General features: G+C 40.5%; 1 protein-coding gene across 3 annotated transcripts in view; it reads right to left on the bottom strand.

Annotated features, from left to right (window-relative positions):
* Positions 1 to 14,940, bottom strand: part of LOC117533261 (protogenin A-like) — a 32,698-nt gene extending 17,758 nt beyond the window's left edge. For all 3 annotated transcript variants that reach the window (XM_034196902.1, XM_034196900.1, XM_034196901.1), the window contains exons 1-8: positions 14,785 to 14,940; positions 12,286 to 12,588; positions 3,784 to 3,928; positions 3,504 to 3,637; positions 2,705 to 3,001; positions 2,449 to 2,608; positions 1,846 to 2,093; positions 367 to 531 (exon numbers count right to left, since the gene is read on the bottom strand). In XM_034196902.1, the coding sequence (XP_034052793.1) occupies positions 367 to 531; positions 1,846 to 2,093; positions 2,449 to 2,608; positions 2,705 to 3,001; positions 3,504 to 3,637; positions 3,784 to 3,928; positions 12,286 to 12,588; positions 14,785 to 14,851 (1,519 nt within the window). In that variant the 5' untranslated portion in view covers positions 14,852 to 14,940. The remainder of the gene's footprint in view (positions 1 to 366; positions 532 to 1,845; positions 2,094 to 2,448; positions 2,609 to 2,704; positions 3,002 to 3,503; positions 3,638 to 3,783; positions 3,929 to 12,285; positions 12,589 to 14,784) is intronic.
* Positions 14,941 to 15,238: the final 298 nt, after the last annotated feature.

Raw genomic sequence — 15,238 nt, 5'->3', positions numbered from 1 at the left:
GTAGAACAGACACAGGGCAGCCTTTGACCCACAGGTCATGAACAAATGAGGTTTTCATGGAATTCAAAATCACTCACAAGGCATTAGATGTATGCATTGGAGCTTGTGTAAGTAGGCACACACACACACATACATGTACACACACTGTTCAAATAATGAGTTTATCTCTACATCAATAAGCAAGCTCATTTACAGCACCTACAATATGTTATAAACAAACATCCTCTGAGCTCCCAATGGAATAACATGGTCTCTGTAGATCGATAATGGCCGTTTGTCCTTTATCTGCCCACCTCACTCTCTATACATGTCTTACTTCTGATCGGTATTCTAGTGTTTGTGACCTTCACTGAGTGTATGCCTCACCGTCCTCGAGTGTGTGCTGGAACACGTTGTCCGACATGCGGCTGGCTCCCATGGGCATGTAGGCCACCACGTAGAAAGTGTAGTTGCGAGCCGGCTCCAGGTCATCAATAATGTAGCGAGTTGTATCGTTTCCAATCACAACTTGATATTCCTCGTTGTTTAGTCCTGGACAAATTATAACATTGTTAAAGGAGACTTATATAAACACAATCAATAGTGCTTCTGATGAGAACTGCTGTTGTTGGTACGGAACAAAATCATAATCATGCAATTACAAAATATCTTATATCAACAGTCATCACTTCCTGGAGCAGTTTTTGAACATTCATTTCCATGTTTACTTGTAGCAGTTTTTATAAATGACCTATTGTGGAATATGTATTTAATTAAAGCAGATTAGAAAATTCACACAAAGATGTATTTTCTTCCCAAGGTAAAAAGAGACATGGTCTGATTTCTGACTTTGTAAACAAGGTACTTGCGCAAAAAAAACCCACTAAGCCTCTCAGAAAAGTGTAACAAAGTCTGCCTTCCTGTCCAATTCACTCCCTCTAACGGTCCTCACAGAATACACACTTTTAGACACTTCATCACACGGACTAATTAGTTCCTCCTTTCATAAGAGCCTCCATTTACTGCTGGGTTTTCTCTGTCACCTCAGGTGCAGAGCGTACTGTCAGATACTCTGTCAATCTCAATGAACAGCCATTCTTTGTGACCGGGACCGAGAAGATTGTGTCACGAAATCTAAATCAAGTGCAGAAAAACTCCGGACGGATGCCAGTAATTCAAGAATAAAATGGAGGGAATTTGTTCAACTTGTTCTTTTTATGTTGACCTCATTATCCCCAACAGAATCCGGCAGGTGTTCTTTTCTGTACATTTCACCTCCCCAATGGAAGTGAGGGCCATTATAATTAAGTGTAGTGCTTGAATGAGCAAGCTGATTTTTTTTTCCTCAAATGTTGCATTGTTTGAATGTGACTCTTGTTGTCCACAGCAAGGGTTCCCAGGAAGGCTGAAAGGCTTTAAGGCTTTTCTGCTTCCACAATACAACCGTTGTGCTTTAATGAATAGTTGTGTGTGCATCCTGCATTTTAGCAGCCAAAAGGAAGGGACCCTGCATCTTCAAACTCCACAGGGCGACAGTCCATAAAGGAATGTTCCTGTTTCTCAAGAAAAGCAGTTGTTCTGCTTTATTCTAGAAAAAGAGATTTCCTTTTTCTTTCTTTTACCTCATCCCACCAACATGGTGTTAATAAAAAACCGAAAGGTCCCACAATATATTTTATAGATAGGAAGTGGCAGAATTTCACTTCCTAACTGTTTTTCTCTCAGGATTTAAACTGGAAATGTTCTGAATTGACACATTTAGTGCTAAAAAAAAAATGCTGTACAATAGAGATAATATCCCTATGTGACAAAAAGACATTGCAAATCTAATTCCTGTTGTCTCTTGTTTGTTTGCACACCACTCACCTTCAGCCTTCATGTAGTGCACTGAGTAAGCAATAACTTTATCTGCGTTGAACTGAGGCCTGTCCCACGCCAGAAGGATCGCGGAGCTCGACACGGTGTCAGCTCGGATATTCCTGGGAGCACTGGGCCGATCTTCAGACATCACCACGATGAGCCTGGCCATGGAGAGGACCGACCCCTGCTCGTTCTCTGCCTGGCACTGATAGATGGCATCGTCCTCAGGGATGATCTGGTTGATGACCAGTTTGCTATGAGACACAGACACACACAGATTAAGATTATGCACACATGGTCATATCCTGAGGCTTGTTTAGCAGTGTGTTATCATTCTATAATTACCTTTAACAAGCACTGACAGTTGAATAACTATACCATGTTAAATCCTTTTTCCATAATGTAAATTATTCAGTTTCCTTTCTACTGTAAGGAAAGTAGTGCATTATTTATTTACATTGTTTTAAACTGAACAACAAAGACTGTTAAATGAACATTTTATGGTACAGTAAAATTAGTCTGGTATCCTGTTTTCATTATCTCTGTAAATACAGACGCACACATGTTTAAATATGAATGGGTGTTCTCTTAAATGGAAGGAGGAATCACCTGTTGTACATCTTGAATCGACCATTAGAGTGAACTTTCTCTCCGTTCTTGAACCAAGTGATTTGAGGCGTTGGAACTCCTTCAGCTTGACACACGAAGCGGGCGGTGCCGGCTCGTGGACGGGTCAGGCTCTCTGGCCACTCAACCAAGGAAGGGGGTGCTTTAGAAAAAGAACATTAATGAAAATATATTTAACATTTTAACTCCACATTTTCAATCAAAAAACATACACAGACAAACTGCGGTATGTCTTTACCTAACACGGTGATGTTGGCTGAAGAGACTGTGAAGTTTCGCGTGCCAGGAGTGGTGGCTCTGCACATATAGACGCCTCCATGCTGGGGCTTGATGTCGGTGATGATGAGGTTGCCATTTCCCAACACTTTGGTGCTGTAAACGTCAATAGACTTGCTGTCCGCTCGGCTCCAGGAGAGGATGGGTCGGGGATTGCCTGTGGCCATGCACTCCAGGATGGCATTCTGGTGCAGCGACACTGAAATGTTCTGTGGCCCGACGATAATGCGCGGCCTCTGGGGAAGCGGGGGCCTGGGGGCTGCGAGGGGGAGGGGGAAAAACAGGTTTAGTGAATGTGATCTGATGGGATTGGCATCACAGATTCAAGTGGACATGCTCTCTCTGTGCTAACACTTTAGTTAATAAATAAGCCTTTCAACGAACTGTTGACCACAACTGCTTGAGAGGCAAACACTTACCTTAATGTGATTTTGAAGTATGAGTTCATAGCTGCTAAATTTAAACTTTGTTTATTATTATTTGTAGACTTTATTTTATTACAAGGACTGTGCATGAAAAAAATCAAAAAAGAGAAGAATATTAATGCCAGATTTAGCTATAAATGAATTTCCATCTGTAGTCCCTGAACACTAAAACACCAACATATTTTTGACAAGGATATTTCCTGTTTTTCTCAGTTTTATAATCATATTCAACTGAAAACAAATGTTTTGGGGTGACAATACAAGACACTTTGGGATGGACATTTTTTCACAATTTCCTGACATCTTAAAGACATTAATCTAGACCAGCTGACAGACCTGGGGTGACAGTGAGGGAGGCCTCTATGCTTCGGCGGCGGCTGGCGATGTTGGTGGTGATACACCGATAGTTTCCAGCATCTTTCCGCTGCACCCCGTGGATCTGAAGCACACCACTGGGTAGGACGGTGATTCTGGATAGGATACAGCATGGAGAAATGACACATCAAACATTCATAAAAACTCATAATGGATGATAATGGTCACAGATTATGTTTCATGTAAATAAAACTCGGCTGTCCAGTAAAACATGAAGTATGAAACTGAAAACAGTGCTTACCGCTCTGTGGCAAGGGGTAACGAGACCCGATTGAACTCCCAAGTGATGATGCAAGGAGGGTGGGCACTGATTTTGCAGGCAAACCTGGCGACTGAGCCTTCAGTCACCGCGATGGACGTCGGCTGGATTGTAAAAGCTGAGATACCTGCAGAAGAACAAAGAGACGACTTTAATGTTTTTTCCTTCATCTTATAATGTCAGAATGAGATGGCACTGTCTTTCAGTGTGAGGGAAGTAGCGCAGCTTCCTTTATCAAATTCTCCTCAGCTCTTGAACATTTACTTTATCGCAATAAAAAGTGGCCTGGTTTCTACAAAGACACAAAACTCTTGTACGGTCCAATTCCTCCGTGCAACCAAGAGAGTTTTCATATTTTTATCTTTTAGCCTACATGGAAGCTTTCCTAGAAAAGGTCAAAGCAAACTATTTTCCCTTGAGGTGTTGTGAAAGCTGGTGTTGTATTTCACTCCATGCGTTTCCCACAAATCATGTTTGACATAAAACTAAAGCCCATAACAAATCATCCAAGACCTAGAACATCCAAGAACATCAGTCAAAAGCCCTGCACAACTTCCCACAATGTTAAGGTTACAGAAACATTCATCAAAGTGTCATCAAGGACAGATTATATTATCCCTATTAATATTTGTATAGCCTACAATTAAACGGTAATATAGTGCTTGTGACCCGCTCTCCAAGATCAACTCAAAGGATGATTAACTTACTATTTATTTCTGATTGAACTCTCCTTGTTTACAAACATATTGGTGTGTTTCAGACATCCATCCATCTCAGTCCGATCCACTGGATGTCAGAAAACAGAGAGACGATGACCTAAAGCTACAGACCTGCTGAGGAAGGTGATGACTGGAGTGGAACAGCTACATCCTGCGAGGATAGAGTTTCCCTGAAACTGAGCTGTTGTCAGCCACCAGCTGAGCGGCAAGCAAATGAGGCCCAACATGAATTACAATAAGTCCTTTTATGCTGAACCAACCAAGAGAAGTGTATGTATTTTATAATGAAGTTGTTTTTAGCCTTTTTTGTTAATGAATGCTCTTTGACAGTGGTTCATCCTGGGCCATAACAGTTCTGAAAGCTATTAAGGTCACCCACTGCTGTACCGTCCCCCTCTCTGCTCAAAAAGCTGCAGAAGCCTGAGGTCAATCATTGGTTAAAAGAAATCAATTGCATTGCTGTTTGTGAAATAGAGCAAGTACTGAAATGACCAGAAAACAGTAGGCATCACAGCACGCTCACATCCTATTCATTATCGTGTATATTATATAGTCATTCATGGTACAGACTGAGATGGACAAATCAATAGACTGTCAATTATTTTTTCAATGGACCAGAACAAAAGGCTGTTGAATGTTTTATTCTGCTAAATAACATTATTTGTAATTTCAGTAGGTGCGTTTCAAGATGCTAAACTGCCGGGCTGCTCTCAGCATGAAACTATCCCCATGTTAAGTAATGGATGAATAAACACACTGTGACCTCTGTGAACACTTCTAAAGCTTCTTCTGCTGCAGTGAGACATCAACACTTGGCAAAGAAGAAGCAGGAAGAAGCAGGAAGAAGCGCATCAAATTGAAATAACATCTGACAGGTATTCAGTGTGAAAAGACATCCCCAAAAAATTCCAAAATGGTTGTTTTCTGCTACCACGTTTACAAGATGCTGCAAGGCACCCACAATACACATATACATAATGTGGATAACCTTAAATATGTATAAAAGTAAATCATTTCCTAAGTGAACAACTAACCAGGAAACGAAGGTGAAACAGGGAAAACAGTGAAACTACAGAATTGTCTGACTTGCTATTTACCAATCATAACTCTTTGTCCTGATTGGATATCCAACATCTGTATTCGTTTATTCAGACATGCAACACTCTCCTGTGGAACCCTGTGCTTTCGAGAAAAGTGTAGAAGGTCCACTGCCATAAACTCACTGCAGTGTCTGTGAGGGCCATGATGGATGGCTGCGTGTAAGCGGTGTTGCCAGGTGTTGTGGTGCTAAACAGCAGGAGAGCTATGACTGCCATTCAGTGAATTATGACTTTTACACAGCGCCTTGGCTTCAAATCCAGCTGACTCTTGTGGAGGAAAGAGCAATTCATTTTGGGAAGGGAGAACGTTTCAGTTGCTGGGATAAAGTTATGAAGACTCATTTTTTCAAATGTAAAGGTTATTTAGTTGTAGAGCTCTATTTCATGGTGGCTTTAGAGTTGTCGTAAAGGACTGCCAAACTGCCGTCAGGATCAGATCCTTTCGCTTTAGACACATTTAATCAAATTAGTCCTGAGCTGCTGCCCCTATTAGCTCCACTCTGGTTGTTTGATGTGAGGTAGTTAGAGGCATTCAAACCCCCCTCCATCACACGCTCAAACTGTCCCACCCCCAGTGTTAACGCAGGCTCGAAAATGCCATTAATGTGCTGAAGTGATATGACTGCAGGGCATGAGAGATGAGCTGCAGTGATCCTCTGCCTCCCTGCTGGATTGACAAGTTGCGGGATGATTATTGATTATTGATAAACTACTAAGAGAGGGAGGGAAATCTATGACGGCTAGGGATGGTCCAGCATTGGTAAGAGCACTATACTGATATGGGAGGGTGACCTGCTTTGAACGATGATGTTAGCCGTGGGGCATCTAATGTGAAGATGAGAAAAATAACATGTCATTTACTTTAAATATATTTGTGATAATAAAGACTACTATTATGTTTTCCACTTTCATGTGTGTGCCTATGTTCTTTTATTCCACCAAATAATACAACATTTCCTCTTGTGTGCCATACATAGATTTAGCCAACAAGACTAGGAGAAGAAATTCCTGCCTAAAAGCATGAAGAAACAGTTCTGGCTTCCCAGCAATCTCACCTCTCACCTTTGACCTCCACAAATCCTGGCTAGCACCAAACACAGAGCCCAACATGACCACCCCAAAGCTCTCCTGCTCACTGCTGCCCCGCAAGCCGCCTATAAATCTCTGAGTTCCTCCTCCAGCTGCAACGTTTGAAATGCTGTTTTGTAATGATATCCTTTTCTGATGTATCGATGACATGTCCCAGTTTAGCAACTACAACAAATAAAACTATATATGTGGTCCAGTTGTTGCATGTTGAATAACAGTGATAAAACTAACTGCATGCTTGATGTAAAGTGACAGCAATGTCCAGAGGTCTGAATTCAAAGCTAAAGATGTACAAATATAAGTCTGTCAACAACTCTTCTCTGTTAATTACAGAACGTTTCACCACAGTCCAAATCTGAAGAGTAAACATGTATTTGCTTCACTTCTGCCTGCAACAGATGGGTCTGCTGATGCCAGCAGCTCAACAAACTGAAGGTCAGTGGACAGGTCAGGCCCAAACAAAGGTTCCCTTACAAATACCAGGAATTAGTTCAGCCCTCTCTCTCCTCTGGTTACTGTGGTCAGTTCCTAAGTCAGGCCTCAGCACATTATAGTCTACCTGCATATGAGTGGATTTCTCTGTGATTTTGTACTGAAAATCATATGAATCCTTTACTTACTAATCTTGAAAGTCAATGTATCTCTTCATTTAAACCAAAAAATACATTATTTGATTTCCACGACACACAAGCATATGTTTTGGTCTATACTGCTGTCATTCTTTTTATTTTATGTATGGAGGATATGTTTGCACCATAATACCAAGTCAAATTCCTCGTATGTTACTTGGCAGTAAACTTGTTTCTGACTCTGATTCTTATTCTAAATAATACTGTGCATTGAAACGTGGCAATTCAATATAAACAATATGCACTTTATATTTCCTATGGGTCTTATGAAGGTAAGGAACACACTTTATATCAAATAAATCCTGACACTGAAGTGCAAAGAAAATATATCAAAATGAAATTGTCAAACAAGGAAAAAAAGCTGTTTTGTAAAATCATCGGAAAAAAAGAAAAATTATTAATAGTTTTTCACTTAAAAGAAACAACCTGAGAAAGTCCAAAATAAATACTCAAAGAATAAGTCGTGCCGTTTAATAATCCAAAAAAGTGTTGTCAATGAGAGTATGTTTAATTCAATGTGGTATTCCATGTCCTGATACATGATGACAGAAGCCGCTTCAGTGTTGCTATGCTCAGCTATGTAGATGCTGTGATGGCCGCTGACCGTCCCCAACCTAAACCCCCCCCCCCCCCTCAGAGTCCAATCTTTTAGGAGAACATTCAAATTGACCATCTTCTCATGATCCTGCAGGGTGCCTGCTAGATTGATAGCTTTAAGCATCAGGAAGCCCTGAAAAAAGCTCCATTGAATCACTAAGCAACCCCAAAAAGGTTTGAGAGTCTTCCTATTGGTCCTATGGAGTGCACCACATGGTTACACCAAAATAAGTTCAATCTTCATTTACTCCTCCCACACCTTTACTGAAAAAACCTCCATCTAATTGAGTGATGAGCCCTTTAAAGTGTTCCATGACCCCCGCTGAAGATTAATAAAAGGATCGGGGGGGGGGAAAGGAGGCTGATAAGCAAGAAGGAGAAGAATGCAAAGCTGAAAAAAATCAAATCAATCACTGGCTGGCTGGCAGATGTGCTGCTGCTACACAGGCTGCAGGACAGTCAAGTGACCACTGGCCTGGCTAAACAAAGAGCTATTCCCATGAGCAGCGTGACCTCTGAAAGCACCGGGCGGGCGGTGGGGGAGCGGTGTTGGGAAGGAGCATTCATCCCCCTCCTTCAACCCCTTATCTCTGCTACAAAGTTTTCCAATCATTCAACAGCAACCCTCCACTCACCGCAAACAGTGGCTGCATTGTCTTTAATCTCCGTATCATAACACGGAACTGAAGAAGTCAATCTTTGAAAAGTCTTTTTTTAACCGCACTAATATACTTTTCCATGGCAGCAACAAAACGTTTAGGAAAAGAAAAGTTGGTTATAACATGATAGATCAGAGAGAGAGAAAAGTAAACCCACTGATTATGGCACTAATGACCATTGCAGCAACTGATAAAACTAGATGAGCATCCCACATTATTGTAGGAAAGATTTAAGTCCTGTGCTCTGTCGCACGGCCCTCCATCTATTGAACAATTTAAAGAAACCTTTGACCCCTGGGCCAGCCGTTCAGGGGAACCATGGTAACCTTTCGTGTCCAGCAGAGGAGAAAAACAAGATTCCAGGCAGAGAGTTGTCTCACTTCAGGCCATTCCATCCATTCACACCACAGCTAACACTTGCAAGGTTTACTTTCGTCTTATGGGGGTTTCTAATTGGACCGAGCCAGTGCTTGTCAGAAACATTCCTTAGCAACTAGAAATAATGCTGTGGTCCTGGCCTGGCTTCCTATGGACACATCATTAAGTTAAAACAAACTTTGTACATTAGCAGCTGTAGCTTCTTTAAAAAAACTCCAAATCTTAATCCATTTAAAGGCAATAGCACTTGTTCTGCTGGAGATAGAAAGTTGAATCAGCTCAACCCTGAAACAGATACCTCTGGATGACAGTTTCAAATTACATGGTCACCACAAAATAAATGTTTGATTAGTTTACTTTTTATTCATCAAGCACAACAAAGGCACCAACAAAGGACTCATATTAAAAACAACAGCTAGATCTGTTTCCAGGCACCTTGGCCCAGTTTACTCAAGATATTCCACCTTGTGAGCAGTTAGGGTTAATTTGGGGTATTTTCCTTCCTAATATCCAATACCCGCCCCTGATTAAGCATGAGCCTCTCATACTAGTAGTAGCTTACTTTTGTACGGTGATGGTGGTTAACACATTTTGCAAATTTATTTATTTGGGGCTTTTGGCACTAGCAAAGTGTCACCTATTTCCATTATATTTGAGAGAAAGTAGAGGCAGGGATTTGCATTTTAAATGTTGGGTTGAACTGTCCTTTTTTGCCTACCATTATGTTATGTTTGCAACAAATGCATAAGGCCCTTTCTGAGGGTAATGACAAGTTACAATCAGTATAGTTTTCCTAAATAAATGGACTCAATCAGTGAGAACGTAACACAGGTGTTATTTAAGCCATCCTTCAACACAGGCCCAAGCCTACTTTCTACAAGGTTATCCAGACGCCCTCAATTTCATCTGTTCCAGGAATTGGTCCCAAGACTTTACCGCATCAATAATGCCAGAGTACAACAGAGCATTACCATCACAGACTGGCCAATGATTTTCAATCACCATGTCTTAAACCATCCAGACTGCAATGCATCCTAGAAACCTGACACCTCAGGACAGTTTTCACCATCTCATAGTGCCTATACCAATAGGGGGGCCACACTGAGACGTACCTGCAAAACCTAATGAGAACTCTGACATTATGCCCTTTGTATACCTGTGATCACATGGTACAAGAGGCTACAAAAGGACGCTAACTCAGGAGGCAATTACTCTGCTAAAATCCCCATCAATCTAAAGTCTATTGACAAAAGTCACATGGTGAGGCTCATGTGTCACATTCCTTTTCATCGAGTCCAAATCCCTCACCTTTGTGCTTTAGCAAACCCAATGTTTAAGGTTACCCTCCATCACCATCACATTCCTCAAAGAACAACTGGCAGGTCCATCGCTTCGACATAAGAGCAGAGAATTCAAAAGCTCACCGCTGGTACGATGAAACATTGTCATTTTAACCACATATCACAAAGAACTAAGCTATATAAATCGAAATGATAGCATCAATATCGATACAAAATGTGGCTTTATTTGGCTCTGGAAAGGCGGTATCAAGACATGATACACCATCTATCTTTCAGATGAAGAATTAACATGTGTTAAGGACAGACTGACAGCTGGATCAAAATGTTCATAATAAACTAAATGTCATGTACAGCCATAATAGATTGAAAACAAATAACCACATGTTGCCAAAATCCTTTTAGGGCAAGACAAATGGCAGTTCATAAAATAAAGTCATGCTGTTTAATGAGGATTGCCACCCTGACTTCTCAATTAAACTGTAAGCTTAGAATCAGCCTCAGATGTTAAATTATACAAGTTATGTAATAGGCGTTTTAGTGGTGTAAATGTCCAGCTGTTCTGTCCACTGATATCAGGACAAACAACTTCCCCCAAAGAATCCCTTTACTTTTGCAAGCATGGAGGCAATGTGGACCAAAACGGTCAGAGAGAAAAGCTTTTCACTCTTTCACCAGAGTAGTGAGGCAGAACACAATTGTGTGCAAAGCCTCCAGCCCCTACTAACCTTGTAAGACCTGCAATAAAGTTTGGTCATTTAGACACTCGGGGTAAGGCAGTGATACTGGGAAACAGCAATTCACATTTGTGTGTGTGTGCGTATGTGTGTTGGCACACCACTCGCAGCAGCCCCCACTGCTGCCTCTGTGTCCTTCAACTGAGCATTTCTCAGGTATGTGCAAATTTTACGAGCTTCCAGATAGACCCTCAAGCTGGTCTAAGTGTCATTTTAAAACAAACTAGTAAAGCTTACTGCCATCCTTTATTAGCACTTACCTTTTTACTATAAAGCATGTACACCACTCAATGAATTAATAAACGATATGTTCCTTTTAAATACCAGAAAATATCTGACTTATAACTGATAATTTACAACATCACATGTAGTCAGGAACAACTGTTAAATTACTCACTCCTAATTGCACCCCATTAAACCAAAGTTCATAACAACTATTCCATTATTGCTGGTAATGTTATAAAAACCCATTTTGTTCTAACATGAGAGCAAACATTTCTAATAATGTTTTTAATCTGTTTAAATAAAAAAAATTAAAAATCATCAGTTATTGTTCTGCAACTCAACAATAACTTTCTGGACCTCAGAACAGAGGATGAATGAACTTTAACGTAAACATAATCTTCCACTATTGAAACACATGGAGACAAGGACTATTACCCTATGTCAAGGCTTGCTATTGTCTTCCTTCAAAGTAATTCCACATCTCAGCAATAATAAATATGCACATTTAAGTGCATTGGGTGGGGGTACAAAGATGACCACACACAAAAAAGTGGCACAGCAAGATGCATGGCCCAATTGGCCCATGGTGTGGGAGGAGGGGATATAATGTCCCAAAAGACCAAATCTGCCTGAAGCTTCTCCGCTCCCCCCTTCAATTTCGAGGCCAACTTGCGCAGCACTGGAGGAGAAAGCATTCCAAAAGAACAATTCCTCAAGCAGTCAGGGTGCAATAACATGAAAGCCCGGCCTCTGAATAGGGGTCATCTGCTCTTTAGCATTGGAGAGCCGGTATCCTGGACAGATCCTGACCTTTCAGATCTGCTGCTCCTTCATTACCACACCAATGGGCATATATCCCCTCCACAGCATCTATTTTGGGGTCTTACTTTGAAGACTTTGTCCCCCTTCCTTCACTACCACCAAAGCTGCCTTGATTGCAACGCTGAGCAGCAAAATAAATAGCCAGAATATAAGACATCTCACTGCCTGATTATGATCGAAGTTGTCCATCACACTCTTATGTTTCCATGGTGACTGCAGCATGATACTTACTTGCGATTGTTAGACGGGCTTTCTGGCTCAGGATTGCGCCATATTTGTTCTGAGCAAGGCACTGATAGAGCCCTTCATCTGATTTGTCTCCTCTCCTGCTCTCCACCTCCGAAATAAAAAGGGAGCCATTGGAGAGCCGGTACACCCGGTCGTTCTCCAACACTTTTACTCCGTTTTTGAGCCATCTGACGTCGATGGGTGACTCTCCATGCGCCTGACAGTCCAAAATAACAGCTTCTTTCCGCATGGCGGTGACATCATGGGGCTCCTTGATGAAAAATAACTCACTAAAGCATAAAACACCTGCAGAAAGAGAGAGAAAAAGCTAATTAGAAGTGAATGATGCAACCAGCACCAACAGAAGTTCAGTGAAAACATCTAAGGCATTGAAACAGTTATTTAAAGTCAGGCTTTAAGTTATTTTAAAGAGTTTATACTCAGTAAAGGAAGTTGTGGCTCAGCTTCCTTTGGATGGGTATTATCAGTGTTTATAGTCTCAGTTGGATACATGCGTGAGACTACTTAAAACACCCTGCTATTAGGTGAAATACAACATGTGAGAGGCTTGCAGGCTACTGTCCTCTACAGTAAATCACATTGTAGCTTCCTTTCTGCACCACTTTAATCCAATCACTTACGGCTCATAGAGTCACCAGCTGAAGGTGAAACTGTTTGATCCCATTAGTCTCTTTGGTTTACACAGAAACCTATTACTAACTGAACACTCAGCATGAGCTTTATGTAATGTTCCATTAATTGGACCTTTGAAAAGAGACACAGTGTCATTTGTAACATGCTACGCTTCAATAGATCAACTGAATACATGCAGGTTTTTCACTATCAATTCAGAACAATTACATAACAACCTGTTCTTTAAAGTCATCATCTCTTTAGAAGCAGGGCCACAGTATATGACTTCATTGAGCCGTATCACCAACACCAACTTTAAGGCTGATATGATGTGTATTGATTTTGTATTATCATTGGCTCTTTGTTGGACTGACACACTGCTGGGCTCTTATTTCAGCTCTGTAATTGGATAATCCTGGTTAGAAGATCAAAGAGTCACATTGTAACTAAACACTCCGTACACTTAACAATATAACCCAGCTAATACTGTTCATTTAAAAAAATCAATAGGATCGATACACATGGTAGATATCGACAGCATGTTAACCCCCTTAATACTATATTTTGTCTATAGCTGTAGCTAAGAACATAATTCAGAAGGAGTTATGGTAGGCTACTTCTGACACAAGTTAGGCTACTGTTTAAATAAAAGTATACAGTATGTTCAAATAGCTTTACACATTTCAACCTTAAATACGCTACATATGGCTTGAACATATTCTTAATCATACTCTTTGTCAGGATTACATAATAACATAACGCTGTGACAGGTCTCACTTAGTGTACAGTACACTAGGCTATTTTGTAAATAACACTTTACTTTCACTTGAGTAACAGTATACATATTTTTGATAGCCTGATGTCTTAATCTTCATTAAATCAGTGGTGTAAAGTAACTAAGTATATTGACTTAAGTACTGTACTTAAGTACAATTATAAGTTAATTAGTTATCTTGAGTATTTAAATGTTTTTGCTACTTTGTTTTTCTACCCCTCTACAATTCAGAGGTAAATTCTGTGCTTTTACTCCACTACATTTATGTAATACCTTACTTTGCAGAATTGGATTAATGATATGAAAGATAATCAACACTTACATAAGACTTTAGTTACACCTGGAGTAAATCCACAAGCTTACAAAGTAATTCAAACTAGCTGCACCTTTACCAGCTTAAATTAATCAATGAATATAATCAAAACATAATGATATATAAATTATTCTAAAATTGGGCTATCTGCATAATGAGTACTTTTACTTTTGGTACTTCAAGTTTATTTTGATGCTGATACTTTTCTACTTTTACTTGAGTAACATCTTGATTGCAGGACTTTAACTTGTAACAGAGTATTCCTACACTACTTTTACTTCAGTACAAGTCAAGATCTGAGTACTTCTCCCACCTCTGAGTAAAGGTATCTGAGCACGGTAACGTTAGTGAGTTTTAAAGTTACATGACAGTTGAATTCGCTAAAACACAACACATTCTCAGCCGGACATGACAATGGTCGTTACATAAATAAAACATAACGTTAATATATTAGAAAGAGTCAATGTCAAACCGGTTAATCTAGATAACCTGATGACTTTCCAGTTATTCTGTCTTCTGATGTGACAGGTTTTGGTGATAAAACTCTCAGTTGCATTCCTAACCGAGAGTGGTGTAAAGTAACATTTATAGTCAAGTATTTTATCAGAGTACTTCTTCCAGTTAAGTTAAACGGGTTTTAACGTTAGTCAGTTAGTTAAATGTAACATTAAAGGTCCGCAGTGAGCTGCTGTTGAGGCTCCACATAGTCAAACATGTAGGCGACACACAGTCAGAGTGATAGGGTTTTAACTCTCAGAATAATATCGATAACGCTTCTTACCTGAGATTGGAAGAAAAACGACCAAGAACAGCAACCGCTGATATAATTTCCCTTTGACAGGCGCCATTAATACCTGAATTGTCTTTGCATGCTAGCTACTCTCTCATAGTTGTGTCCTGCAGATGAGCTGCGCTGATACTGAGCAGGAGGAGGGAGGGCAGCAGCAGGAGAGCAGTCCCCTCCGCTGGATCATGGACACCTCTCCATTCATCTCTCTCTCCCACAGGCTGACGCTTTCAGTCCAGCGCCACCTACCGTTAGCTGTGCGTCACTTATATCATCTCCTAAACTCATGCATTTACACCAAGGCCTGATCCCATTACATACTAGCCTGCTAATGATGAATACTCAACTACAATTAAGTACTGCATTATTAGCAGAGGTGAACAAAGTATTCAGATCATTTACTCTAACTTAGTACATGTAATAATACTACACTGTATTATCTGTTTTA

Source organism: Gymnodraco acuticeps, unplaced genomic scaffold (assembly GCF_902827175.1).
Source record: "Gymnodraco acuticeps unplaced genomic scaffold, fGymAcu1.1, whole genome shotgun sequence".
In the NCBI taxonomy this organism is placed as follows: domain Eukaryota; kingdom Metazoa; phylum Chordata; class Actinopteri; order Perciformes; family Bathydraconidae; genus Gymnodraco; species Gymnodraco acuticeps.
This window is presented reverse-complemented; position numbering and strand designations above follow the sequence as displayed.